The 13,844-nt window shown below is 46.3% G+C and overlaps 1 protein-coding gene across 1 annotated transcript in view; it reads left to right on the top strand.

The window, feature by feature from the left end:
- Positions 1-13,543, top strand: part of ETFA (electron transfer flavoprotein subunit alpha) — a 300,814-nt gene extending 287,271 nt beyond the window's left edge. Inside the window, exon 12 of the mRNA XM_085643692.1 lies at positions 13,449-13,543. Within this exon, the coding sequence (XP_085499818.1) occupies positions 13,449-13,487 (39 nt within the window). The 3' untranslated portion in view covers positions 13,488-13,543. The remainder of the gene's footprint in view (positions 1-13,448) is intronic.
- The last annotated feature ends 301 nt before the right edge of the window (positions 13,544-13,844 follow it).

The following is a 13,844-nucleotide window of genomic DNA, read 5'->3' on the forward strand; positions in this document are numbered from 1 at the left end:
GAACTCTAACCTGATGTGACAAGAGTAATGGATTGGAGTATCCATACATGGATCTTTGCTATGGCCCAGAGCGGGTACTTTTCTCTGTTTTATGCCATGCACTTCCCTTGGAGTGCTTCACTGAGGCATGCCTACAAGTACAACAGGGCTCTGGTTAGATGTATGCAAAAGTCCCACAGATAAATGCAGATGACTGAGAGCAACTGACCCTGATGTCCCAGCTTGGATGAGGGTGATTTAGTGATTTGGTACACTGATCTGTTGAAACTCTGCACTTTGCTTCCTCTCCCTCTCTTGCTCGTAGTGGAACTGCTCTTGCAGCAGTTTTCCCTAGGTCCCCCCTGGCCCCCCCACACTCCCGTCCACTGTGGTTGCTCCTTTGGAAATCAAGTGTTGCCAGCTGGAGTCCTTCTACTTGGCACTCGAAGTAGCAAATATTATCGTGGCTGCCAAGAAACCTGCGACATAGTCTATTTATGTGGTTCACTGGAACAAGTTATTTCACAGTTGTAAGTCACAAGGTCTCGATCTCATTCAGTCACACTTCTCTGATGCTGTGCAACTCACTCTGTTTCTTGCTCAGCAGATCCTAGCAGTGGCTTATGTAAAAGGCTATTTGGCTGCCATATTTACTCTTTGTGTTTTTTATGACCAGTCTTTTTGTTTGAGTCACAGTCAGTAGTGTGCTTTCTGAAAGGTTTGCCCCATTTGTTTCCTTTCACTCTTATTATTATTGTTCCCCATTATATTTTAATCTTGTTCTTGACTTAACATTTCGTGTGGCTTCTCCATTTCAGCCGATGCAACTATTTGCTTGGTCCAACTCGGACTCTTAAGACTGTCTTGCTGGTAGCAAACACTTCAGCCCAAAGAGCTGGTGAACTTTAAGCGCTCTTGGTGTGACCTCCACTTATAGTCTTTTGCCCATATCAATTATACCTGTCTTTCCTTTTACTGCCTTTCACATGGACCAGTCCATCACACTGCTATCCTTCTTCCCTCCCCCTTCCCACCATAGAGGGAGAGTATCTGCACATCCTCACAAAAGTTAGTTAACTCGAGCTAAGTCACCACACCACCACTGCAATACCTATGTTAATACATTCCTGTAAAACCACCCAAGCGTCCGAGCTCTGCTGAAAACAAGAAGGTGCAAATTGAAACCATTTGTACGCTGGTATTTCAAACACCTCCAGCAACAAAGATGGAAGAAAAAGAGACTCCCTCTCCCGGTTCAACTTGCACACAACTCATCACATCAGCTAAATAATGCACTGACAGCAGCTGTCAGTGACACATCCGGCAGAACAAGAACACTATTTAAGAGGACCACTGTGGAACCACTATCTGATCAACTGATAAGTGCAGCACAATCAGCCACCGCTTAAAAAACATTTAAATTATCGAAAAGCTGACCGCTTCAAACCTGCATCCCTCCCATCAGCTATACAATTTCATATCCATCTGCAACTCTCAACCTTAAATCCTCTCTCTCTCTAATTTTCCCAACATCTCCAAGTGAAAGTCATCACTGGGTAACCTCCTACTCCTGCACTCCATTATCAGCACTCAAGGGATCTTCTCAGATGTCCTCAAGACTGACCAAATGCTTCTACTCCTGAAGAACCTAATATAGAATGAACTCTTGGATGCAAATGCACTTAAAGTGCTAAAGGAAGAGTTGAACTAGGTTCTCCCAATTTCTTCAGTGCTTCTTTAATAATGAATTAACTTTGGGCAAGATGTACTAAGCATTTCTTCTTTTGAAAACGCTCCAATTCAAAGTTTGTTACCGCAAAAATGCTTTTTCCTATTTACAAATGCAATTATAGGAGCAGGTCAACTTTTACCGACTCCTAGAATTAGATTGTGATCCCATACTGAATAATCATTTGTAAAGGGGCATGTTGTAGACGTTAAGTCCAAGTACCTAATCAGTATGATCTGCATCTTTCTTTTGCAACAGATGTGTGATTGCAAAACATTGAGAAACTACTGGCTCCTGGTTTTTTGGGGTGGTAATGCATTCACAAAATAGAATTTGTGGATTGAAAATAAGTTTCGTAGGGAGTAGGCAGTGGTCAAGGGACTACCATTTTTACCAGCTGGCTGACAAACGCTTGAACAAAAGTTACTTTTTTGTTTAACAGAAGGCCTGTTTCTTACATAAAAAAGGTCCCTGTTTTAAACATTTAATAAAGTTTACTTTATTAAAAAGTGATCGCAACCATTGTGGCCTGCTTACCATAGTAGGCCTATATCAAAAACACAAGGGGGAGAGTAGAGGTAGGAAAAGTAGGGACCTGTCCTCCACGGTTCTATGCAAATAATCAAGAAAGGTACCCTCTGGGAAACATTAGGTAATTACGCCTAGAGTTTTTCCATGCGTCCCCCGATTTTAGCATACCTTTTTGGGGGTAAGAAATATAAAAAAAATTGGACCCACTAATTTAGTATTTTTAACCTCTTTTTTTCTACTTTTGCACAAAAAAAACGCTCCCTTCTGATTCATCATAAGCTGTTAGGTGTATAAGGACACCCTTATATTTTACAAACTAGTGCTCTCGTGTTTTCGTAGGTCGTAGCACGCCCCTCTCCGTGGAGGGCAGGGATGGACCCAATAATGAAGCATGCCACCAAGGGGAAACCCGGGTGGGTGAGGGTTTTATGGAAAAGAAAATAATTTCTTTTCAGTTGTTTTTCTGCAAGGCAATATAAGTCCTTTCCCTTCTTCCCCCTTCCTATAGAGGGTACCTTTCTTGATTATGACCATAGTAGGCCACCATCCCTGTGATTGCCTCCAATCGTAGTGAGAATTAATTTGCGACCTGTGATAGATCTGGTTATGACCCACTACGATTCAGAATTTTACTAAGCATATCATTGATATATTGGTCTGTTTGTAAAATTATTTTCTGGTCGCAACAACCAGTATATTGGACCGATTTCTGCGCATCTTTCTGGTGGATACTCCATCTAACACAGATTCCTCATCTTAAGAATTTCTGAAAGTGCCCGATTGCATCCAGAAAAATCTTTAGCAGTGCTCCTGTGCACCATTAGGTTGTGTACTGTAGTTTCACAGCGACTCCATGCCACCCTGAACGTGGTGGAGCTAGCTGCTTGTAAGAGCCACTCCTGAGCACTGTCTGTTTCCTGTTTCTTCTCCTATGGTGCTCTTAGTCAAAGAGTGTAGGACACTTTATCTGACTTATAACCTTTTAGATGTTAAGGAGGCTGCTCTGCAGAATGTGTAGGTGGGAGGCGAGTGATAGAGTATCCACCAGAAAGAGCGTTACTGAAGGAATATAACTTATCCTTCTGGTGGATGCTTCTAATTGAAGATTCACCTTTACAACAAATACCATAGAGGTACATCCCAAACATGGAGGATCTGGGGGGGGAGTGGACTGAAACCAAAAGCTCCTGCAGAAACGAGATAGGGGAAGTGATCTTACCACTAGATCTGACTTTTTAAGGCAGTAGTGTTTCCTAAACGTATGGTAGAATGGGACCGCTGGCCTTCATGGGGCTGCCTCTTGGCCAGTGCTTTGCAGGTTTTGGTGCAACTTGACTGGATCCTCTTTTGAACTGCCTGGCCGTTCTTTGCACCAGAAAACCCCACAAATAACTGATCTACCTGACAGGTCCCTTGTGTGGTCAATGTAAAATCTCAATGCCTGCTTATTGTTGACTCAGTGGTCTCTCTCTTCTCCTTTCAAGGAGTGAGGCAGGGCTAAAGAAAAAATGCAGACAAAATGATAGATTGGACAACATGGAAGGGAGTCACAATTATTGGTCCACAGCACCAGTTTGTCTGGAAAAATGGTGGTGTAGGACGGTTGCACACAAAGCACTTACAGTTCACTCATGTGTAGCAACATGCTCACATTAACGCAATGAGGAAGATAGTTTTAAGTGTCACAAACCTTAGAAACAGCTTTGTATAAGCCCAATGGGCATCAAGACCAATGTCATCCCGTTTGGGGCAGAAGAAACGGGATACATACAAGTTAAGCCTTTAATAAACATTTTGCAACTGGTGATTTAAACACAGATGGTTGGCCAAGTAAATACTGAAAGGCCTAATAAATAATTTGTCACTGTTCCCACCGCAAGGCCTTGCTGGGCTAAAGAAAAGAACTAACATAAGACCATCATAAAGTTTGCCTTGTTACGGGTCTGTGTAATGGGCACCAAACCACGCCAGACATTTGTCCCAGTGCCAAGCCTAAATCGACTTCACTGGCAGGTGTCCAGTCGCAAGGATGCTATCCACCTCTATTGGTAGGACAAACTCATTTAACTGCTTCCGCACAATCTCCATACTTGGAAGTATAGGTTGTGGAGACTGTTATGCAGGTCCCTCCCTTGTTGTTTAGACAGGAGGTCTTTTGAAGGAGAAATCTAAATGGTAGAAAAAGCTCTGAAATTGTGGGTACTGCACTTTCCTGACCCACTCCTGGGTGATAGGAATGACTCTGGCTGGTTTTAATTGCTCAGACCTAGTCTGAAGAGATAGTGGTGAAAATGCATATAGGAGTCCTTCCTTCCTTCCATTCCATCTGGAATGCTTTTCCTAACTGATGTGTTAGAGGAAACCCCAGCCTGCAGATTTGTTGACACTGCAAATGGATGGAGCCACTGCTCAAAGGCACCCTTCACCGCTTCTAGGCGAAGACACCATTCATTGTCTGCCGTACGAAACCTGATCAGTTTGTCCTTTCTAAAGCTCTCCACCCCATTCCACAAGTAGTTGACAACCCAGTAAGATGTTTTGCTGGTCCATCTACCCTGAGAAGCATCGACTTCCTGACACAGGAGCCAAAATCCTACTTCCCCTTGCTTCTGGCATTATCTCATGGCAGATGTGTTGTCTGTGAGACCCTACAAAAGCCTCTATGACAGGGGGTAGGAACGGGGGTGTCGACTGCTGCAGTACAGGTTGACGTCTGCCAGCCACCACTGAAGATCTTGAGCTGTGTCCATTGAGATCTGAATGAAGCTAGAGAGACATCCCTGGAGTTGGGTCCACTTGGATGTGAGTTCCCACTGCAAAGCCTGCTTGTGCCACCTGGCATTCAGATGACAAGGATGCATGAAGCCAGGAGAACAAAAAGCCTAATTCATCTTCACCAAAACCCATGACTAATCCCAAAATATTGAGATCATATCCTGAATGTCTCAGACTTGCTGCATCTTGGAAAAGACCCTGCACCAATCCTGAAATGAAGGAAAGGCCTCTGTCTTGGGTACAAGTTTGACATTAGCTCTTTAATTGTGAAAACCAACAATTTCAGGAGTTCATCTGTCCTCCAAAGGTGGTCTGCGACTGACTGCGAGAAGCCAGTCTTTAGCAGCCAGTCATATGTGTACAAGAATAAATGTATTTCCAACCGCCGATGATTGGCAGCGAAAGCTGCCATCGCTTTTGACAGCTGGCTTCGCTTTTGTGAACAACCGAGGGGCCTTCGTAAGGCAGACTGGGAGCATGGTGAATTGTATGTATCCCTCACCCAGTTTGAACTGCAGGCAACACCTGTGAAAACTGCAGGACGGGTGTATGGAAATACACATCCTGCAAGTCCAGTGACACCATCCAATCTCTTGGGTCCAGCATTGGAAGGATCTGAGCCAGACTGAATGTTTTGAACTTGTTCCTTCTCAGAAGGGCATCCAAGGTGCCGAACTCCATAGAAGGGAAGACCCTGTTCGATGGGAACCTTGGACAACAAAGTTGACTTCCTGCATTAGATTTGTGGACAGCTCATCCAATGCTGCTCTGGTGTGGGAGGACATTAACAACAGGGTACCAATTTGTCTTGATGTGATAGATTTCTAGATAATGAGGAAATTCTGTATCCTGCATCTTACTGGCCAGGTATGAGCTTTAGACCGAAAACAATAGCGACTTGGTTGCCACTGTAGCAGGGAAAAAGAATTGAAGGACTGCGTTCCCAGCTGACTTGAACGGTTCTTGCTTGTGCCATGTCCATAACCTTAAAAGGACTGTGCTGGTTTTTGCGGTACAGGTTGAGAAGGCTAGTGGTTTATGTGAGCCATCCTTCTGGAATAGCCTCTGAATTTTCTATATTGGTGGATGCTTTTATGTTTCCAGAAACCCCAGTTGGTTGCATCCGCATGTGCCTCTAGGCACAACACTAGTGCCAATATCTTTGCCACTGCAGTCCGTAGTGTCCAGGCCAGCTCAGAGCATATATTTTGCTTGGTCTTGATCATCATATATTCTTTGGACTAGTAAGGCCCTGAGGTTCTCCAGGATGGCTCTCAGGATGTTGCTGGGCATGTCTCATAGCTCATGGGTGTACTTCCAGAGGAGACAAACTACTTTAAAATATCTGAGTGCAAGACTGGCCATGGAAAAATCATTTTTCCAAAAGTGTAATGTTATAATCTTTCTCTCTATTTCAGGTTTCACCCCGCACACCTTTATCTTTCCTCCCTCTTGTATCTTCAGTGTCCCCCTTGGTATGTTCCACCCCTCTACAGTAGCCCATGGTACTGCCCTAGAATGCGAACAGGAGTGCACCTTAGAATGTTGGCACTGCTGGCTGAGGAGCGTTCGGCTTGGCAGTTTGAGGAACTGTATTAAGAAATAAACCCACGTCTTTAATCCATTTACTTTGATTCCTGGAGTTATTTCTACACATAATTTCTTTTCGAATCTCTAAACAGAGTGTTGTTCTGTAAGGAATTTAAATTAACCTTACTTGTTGAAGCAAGGCTGTCTGATGTAGGCTGCTCAGTTAAACCAAAAATCAATCTGGATCACTGAGGGCCTGTCTGTCGTCTAACCACAGATCAACTGTCTGGCGGGCATGAGCATGTAGCCAGAAGGGCATCAGTAAGGTGTCATTAAAAGTCAATAAAGGCACAGATGAAACTGGCCTTGGTTAAAAATTCTCAGTAAATAGATTTTTTTCATCTCTATAGTGGGAAACAGCAGCTCTAGTGCTTCACCTGCCCTCTGAACCACCAGTGCAAATGAAGGACTTTCTTTCATTGGTGGCTCAGGGGGTATTTAAATGTGGCTCTGCCCATTCACTTCCGCGGTGGCATGGAGTTACAACGGTGCTATATTTACCATGGAGCCACGTGGTGCCATCAATCGGCACAGGAATATTGCTGACGAATTCTGCGGATCCAGACTGGCACCTGGAAAATACCCCAGATGAGGAATACAAGGTTAGTAGTATCAACCGGGACAAGCATTTCTGCAAAAGGCTAAAGCTGCATCTTTTCAGAACAGTAAGGAATAATGATTGTACAAATGACCGCCTCCATATAGCTCCATATAGCTTCAGGACCATCATTTGAGGTACAGCTTACCAACAGGCAATAAGGAAAGTGCTTCTACATCTATGGGTTCAAGTGCTACGTGTATGATAAATAGACATAATGTGTAATTGTTAGCTGATGTATTTTATTGAAGATGAACCATCAATCTCCGTGACATCTAGTGGCAAGAAGTGTAGTTGTCGCTGTTCAATATACTGAACAGTATTTGAATTGAAAATCACGTGCCCTCCTGGCTTTGTTCGTGTTTGAAAGTAAGCTTTAGTTCTTTGATTGTTTTAGGAACTGGATCACTTTAACATGGCTTTTAATACATGCAGATCGCATACAAAATTAGGATTCTTTTTCAAAACCACTTGAATATATTTATATAAATACCACTTTCACTCATCTATTGTAAAACATTTTAATCTGTGGAAAATGTGACTTGAGGCTTATCATAATCAATCAATCAAAAAATGTGGGTTTCAAGGCGCTGAGGGTGGGGAGAGGGGGGTGCTGATGCTACTAGTCGAACAGCCAGGTCTTGAGTTGTCTCCTGAAGGCTAGAAGGTCTTCGGTTTCTCGTAGGATGAGGGCGAGGGTGTTCCAGGTCTTGGCGGCGCAGTGGGAGAAGGATTTGCCTCTGGCTGTGGTTCTACGGATGCGTGGGACAGTAGCCAAGGAGAGGTCTGCGGAGCGGAGTTTCCTGTTGGGCACGTAGAAGGAGAGGCGACGGTTGAGATAAGCTGGGCCGGTCTTGTGGAGTGCCTTGTGTGCATGGATCAGGAGCTTGAAGGAGATTCTTTGGTCGACAGGGAGCCAGTGCAGGTTCCTCAGGTGGGGGGTGAAATGGTCGCGGCGCGGGATGTCGAGGATCAGGCGTGCGGAGGCATTCTGGATTCTTTGCAGTCTGTTGATGAGCTTGGTTGGGGCTCCGGCGTAGAGGGCGTTTCCGTAGTAGAGTCTGCTGCTGACTAGGGCCTGGGTGACTGTTTTCCTTGTGTCTGTCGGGATCTATCTGTAGATTTTGCGGAGCATACGGAGGGTGTTGAAGCAGGTGGAGGAGACAGCGTTGACTTGTTTGGTCATGGTGAGTTTCGAGTCGGGGATGACTCCCAGGTTTCGTGCGTTGCTGGTGCGTGCTGGGGGCGTCCCCAGCGACGCGGGCCACCAGGAGTCGTCCAATGCTGAGGGGTTAGACCCGAGGATGAGGATCTCCGTCTTGTTTGTGTTCAGCTTAAGTCGGCTATCCTCCCTCCAGTCGGCGATGGCCTTCATTCCATGGTGGAGGTTGGATTTGGCGGTGAGGGGGCCCTTGGAGAGGGAGAGGCTCAGTTGCGTATCGTTGGCGTAGGAGATTTTGTTGAGGTCGTGGTGTCGGGCGATGCGTGCGAGGGGTGCCCTGTAGACGTTGAACAGCGTCGGGCTAAGGAAGGATCCCTGCGGGACGCTGCAGATGATCTCGGAGGCTTCGGATTGGAACGGGGGGAGGCGGACTGTCTGGGTTCTGCCGGAGAGGAAGGAGGTCCAGTCCAAGGCCTTGTCTCGGATCCCTGCATCGTGGAGTCGTGTGCGTAATGTACGGTGCCAGATGGTGTCGAAGGCGGCAGAGAGGTCCAGAAGGATGAGGGCCGTCGTCCCGCCGTTGTCCAGTAGGATCCTGATGTCGTCTGTGGCGCGATGAGGGCGGGCTTGGTGCTGTGGTTGCTGCGGAATCCTGACTGGGAGGGGTCCAGGATGCTGTTGTCTTCGAGGTAGCGGGTGAGCTGGATGTTGACTATCTTCTCGATGACCATAGCTGGGAACGGAAGCAGGGAGATAGGCCGGAGGTTTTTCAGTTCGCTCGGGTCCGCCTTGGGATTCCTCAGTAGGGCGTTGATCTCGGCGTGTTTCCAGCTTTCAGGGAAGGTTGCTGTCTCAAAGGAGAGGTTGATGATGTTGCGCAGGTGGGGTGCGATGGAGCTGCCGGCTTTGTTGAAGATGTGGTGTGGAAAAGGGTCAGACGGCGAGCCGGAGTGGATTGTGCCCATGGTCTTGATTGTGTCTTCGGTGCTCATGTTGGCCCAGGTTGTCAGGGGGTTGTGGTCGGTGGGTGGTGGTGGTGGTTCCGGCGCATTTGGGCTTGTAAGAGTTGTCCGGGGGTTGAAGCTATTGTGGATGTCGGCGATCTTGCGGTGGAAGAAGGTGGCGAGGGAGTCGCTCAGGGCTAGCGACTGCGGGATGTCGGCGTTGGAGCTGTGGTTGAAGAGTTCCTTCACGATGTTGAAGAGCTCCTTGCTGTTGTGTGCGTTGTTGTCGAGGCGGTCTTTGAAGGAGGTCCTCTTGGCTGTCCTGATGAGGTGGTGGTGGTTGCGGATGGCGACTGTGGGCTGCGCGGCTGCCCGGCGACTTCTCGCTGTGCCATATGTTCTCCAACTTCCGGCAGGTGCGCTTTGACATCAGGAGTTCCGGGGTGAACCAGTTGGCTCTCTTGCTGGTGTCTTTGAGGGTTTGTTTTATTCAGCGGGCCTAAGGTGTTGGCGCAGTCGTCCATCCATCGTCTGAGGGTGCGTGCACCATCGTCTGGGTTGGAGGGGTTGGTCGGTGGATTGAGTGCAAGGTTTGTCTGTAGTTGTACTTCGGTGATTTTGCCCCAACAGCGACGGGGGATCTGTGGGGTGCGGTGATGTGTGACGGGTTTCCGAAAGGTGAAGTGGATGCAGTGGTGGTCGGTCCAGTTGGGTTCGGAGACGTGGCTAAAGGAGACGTGGGGGCTTGAGGATGGCGTCGAGCGTGTGTCCGGCGATGTGGGTTGGCGTCGTGACGAGCTGTTCCAGTCCGAGGTTGGCGAGGTTGTCTATCAGGGTGGAGGAGTTGCTGTCGTTGTTGTTCTCCAGATGGAAGTTCAGGTCTCCGAGGAGGATGTAGGCGGTGGAGGTCAGTGCGTGCGCGCTGATGAAGTCGCAGAATTGTGGTCGGGGTCCGGGTGGTCTGTATACGAGGGTGCCTCTTAGTGTGGTCTTGGGGTCTGTGTTGATCTGGAAGTGCATGTGTTCGGCGGTGCTGAGTGTCGTCGGTGTTTGTTGAGACCCTGATGGTTTTCTTATGGACGATGGCGATTCCTCCTCCGACTCCGTTGGTGCAGTCACTGCGGGCGATCTTGTATCCGTCGGGGATGGTTATGGCGATGTCTGGAGAGGAGGCTTCGTTCATCCAGGTCTCGGTCAGGAAGGCAACGTCTGGTGCTGCGGTGTCGAGTAGGTCCCAGAGCTCGACGGCGTGTTTGCATGCGGAGCGGGTGTTCATCAGGATGCATCGGAGCTGGTTGTGTTTTGTCGTGGTGGGTGCCTCTGCATCTTCGATGCAGGAGAAGCTGCAGTTCCGGCAGGCAAAGGGACCATGGGTGCGCTTCGGTGTGGCCCTGCAGCAGGTGGGGGTCCGTCCTGGGTTGAGAGCGATGTGGGTGCTGGTGTCGTATCGGAGGCGGTCCTCATGGCTGGTGCGGGGGCCAGGGGTACTGGCGCTGGGCGCGGTCCAGGCGCGGACGGGCGCAGACAGGCTTGCCTTAGGCGCGCCTTCAGCACGCCAGCGGCGCGGCCGCGCAGCGGCTGCCATTGTAAGGGTAGGTGGGAGGGAGGAGCAGCTGGGTGGCGGGTGGCAGGGGGCAGCGAATGGGCACGGGGGGGAGGTGGGGCCGCAGGGGATGCAGAGGCGGGAATGCAATGAAGGAAAGAATGGGCAGCGGGGCACCGGGGAACAAAGGCACACAGGAGCGGAGAAACAGAAGAAAAATGGGCAGCGGGGCACCGGGGGACAAAGGCACACAGGACACTCAGAGCGCAGGTGGCGCTGCAGCGGGGGGGGGGGGGGCGAACTACCTGGCAAGGTCAAGGGTCGCTCCCCTATCATAGAGAAACCATTTTGCATTTTTGACAGTATTCGGCACGCTTTAGTGGCAAATCTATCACCATCTTCCTTTATCGTTGATTGGATGTCTCATTAAGTACAAAAAACTGGAGAGGGATTGGACAGCAGTACATTACCAATAGAATGTCATTAACCATAAGTGTTCCGTGGACTCTGATAATCATTGTTAGATGGTCGCTTCAGTATTAGGCGGAAAGCTCACCGCATTATTTTCTACTCTAAATGTCTCCCCATTCTCAGGATCATGCTCCAGTTTTGAGGTTCAGTTGAATTAGCTTACAAGTAAAAACAAATCTAAGATGAAACAGGCACATAACTTCAGCATCTATAGGTGATTTTATTTGTGTGCATCATTTGCATCCAGTGTGAACTTCTTGTTAAGAAGACTTAAAAGATAAATCCATTTGTAGAATAGAGAGAGATTTGGCTGTAACTTGTTCAAAATGGTACATCTTTATCTTACAATGTTCGTGTCCAGCAAATAGTAAAATAACGTACGTATACTGAACAGCCCTCACTAGTAAAACCTTTCAGTGAAATAGTTAGTTCTGATCACTACCCAATGTTGTACGCTTTTCTTGGGAACATTAATTTGGCATGTAATCAATTCCAAATAAAAACTGTGATAATTAAATGTCAAAACTTGGTAAAATAGAAAATGAAGGTGTATTCATAAACACATCTGCAATGTTTTATTGGAATTAACACAATAACTAGAGTTTTCTATTTCTTGTCACACTTAAACAGCATATCACAATCCTAATGAATTATGTTTAATAAAGATGCTGCAATATAATAAATGTTTATGTGCCCAGTGCATGTTTTAAATGACGGTTGTATGACATTACAATGCATGCCTTTGTCATGCTTCTTTTACCACATAATGTCTTTACCACGCAAGGCAAGTATATATAAGTGAAACCCCCACATTAAAACAAAATTATGTATATACACATTCCATCAAAATAATTTAAATTTTTTTATTATTAGGGGACCATCAAACCCCCAATCTTTTAATTTAGTAAACAAAATGTCCTTTTTGAGAGGGAATCCCTTCCCCAACACCTCCTTTATACCCTTACCTATCACGAAACCCTAAAAAACACCAATACCACCCAATAACCACATCCACCCCTAAATCCTAAAATACCCTTGTTGCCCTATATCCTTACCCACCCCTGAACCCTAAAAACACCCTTACCACCCAATACCCTAACGCTACCATAAAAAGACCCATGCCATCCTATACCCTTAACCCGTAAGAGTAAGGTGGTAAACACCTTTACCACCCTATACACCAACCCACCCTAAACCTTTAAAAATACCCTTGCCACCCAATGCCTTTACCCACCCCTAAGCCCTAAAAACACACACAACGCATAATACCCTTACGTACCCATGAACCCTAAAGCATCCCTACCACTCAAAGCACCCATCCTTAAACCCTAAAAACACCCATACCACCCTATACCCTTACCCACCCTAAACCTTAAAACCCCCCTGCGACCCTATTCCCTTACCCACCCTAAACCTTAAAACACCCTATACTCTTACCTATTCTTAAACTCTAAAGACACCTTTGCCACCCTATACCACTATCAACCCCTAGCCCCTTATACACCCTTACCACCCAATTTCCTTACCCACCCCAAACCCCCTTACTACGGTATACCCTTACCCACCCATAAACCCCAAAACACCCTTGACACCCAATACCGTTACCCACCTCTAAACCCTGAAAACACCCTTACCACCTATAACCTTACCCACCACTAAATCCTAAAAGCACCCATAGCATCCTATACCCTTACCCACATCTAAATCCTAAAATCACCCTTGCCAACCAATCCCCTTACCCACCACTAAAAACACCCTCACCACTTACACACCCCTAAACCTTAAATGAAATTATCTATCCATCCATCTAAACACACACACTTACCTTAAATATACTTACATTTCATTGTAAAGGCATATTCGTGGTAAAGGATGCGTGTTAAAATCATCCCATTGTAAAGACAGTGTTGTAAATGCTGTCTCGCTAAATTACACTGTAACCTGAATAGGACTTGGTTTTACTACACTCGTTCATTGAAGTCTTTAGGTTGTAATTACACTATTAATCCTTTCTACAATTCAACTATGTGGTGTAGCTATTGGGATTAATGTTCAATATGAAGATTTAATGTAATATGTGCTCCCACTTAATGGACTTTAAAACTCAATATAATTCTGTTTTGCAGGCTGTTCCTGAGATGACTGAAATTTTGAAAAAGAAGTGAAAATAAGCTGTCCAAATTTTAAGACTAATAAAATCACAATTCCTTGAAAATCAAAACCTGTAAATGATGATCTGTTTATGCATTTTACTGTAAATTTGCGTATATGTAAGAAAAAACTGTTGTCACACTCCGTTATTTCTGCTAGATTTTTGGTATCACTCGACTAGTCTTTTGTCTGAGACTTTTAATTCTGCAGTTAAATCCACAATTAATGTACCGGCGAGTTCTTATAATACCCGGAGCTGTCCATCCACTAGATAATGTGAAGTACTTTTTTTGGCTATAATTATATTGAATGATTTGAGTCACTTTTGATGAAGACTTTACCTACTAATAAGTCGCAAATGGGCACAATTA

This window comes from Triturus cristatus, chromosome 3_1 (genome assembly GCF_964204655.1).
Source record: "Triturus cristatus chromosome 3_1, aTriCri1.1, whole genome shotgun sequence".
NCBI lineage: Eukaryota > Metazoa > Chordata > Amphibia > Caudata > Salamandridae > Triturus > Triturus cristatus.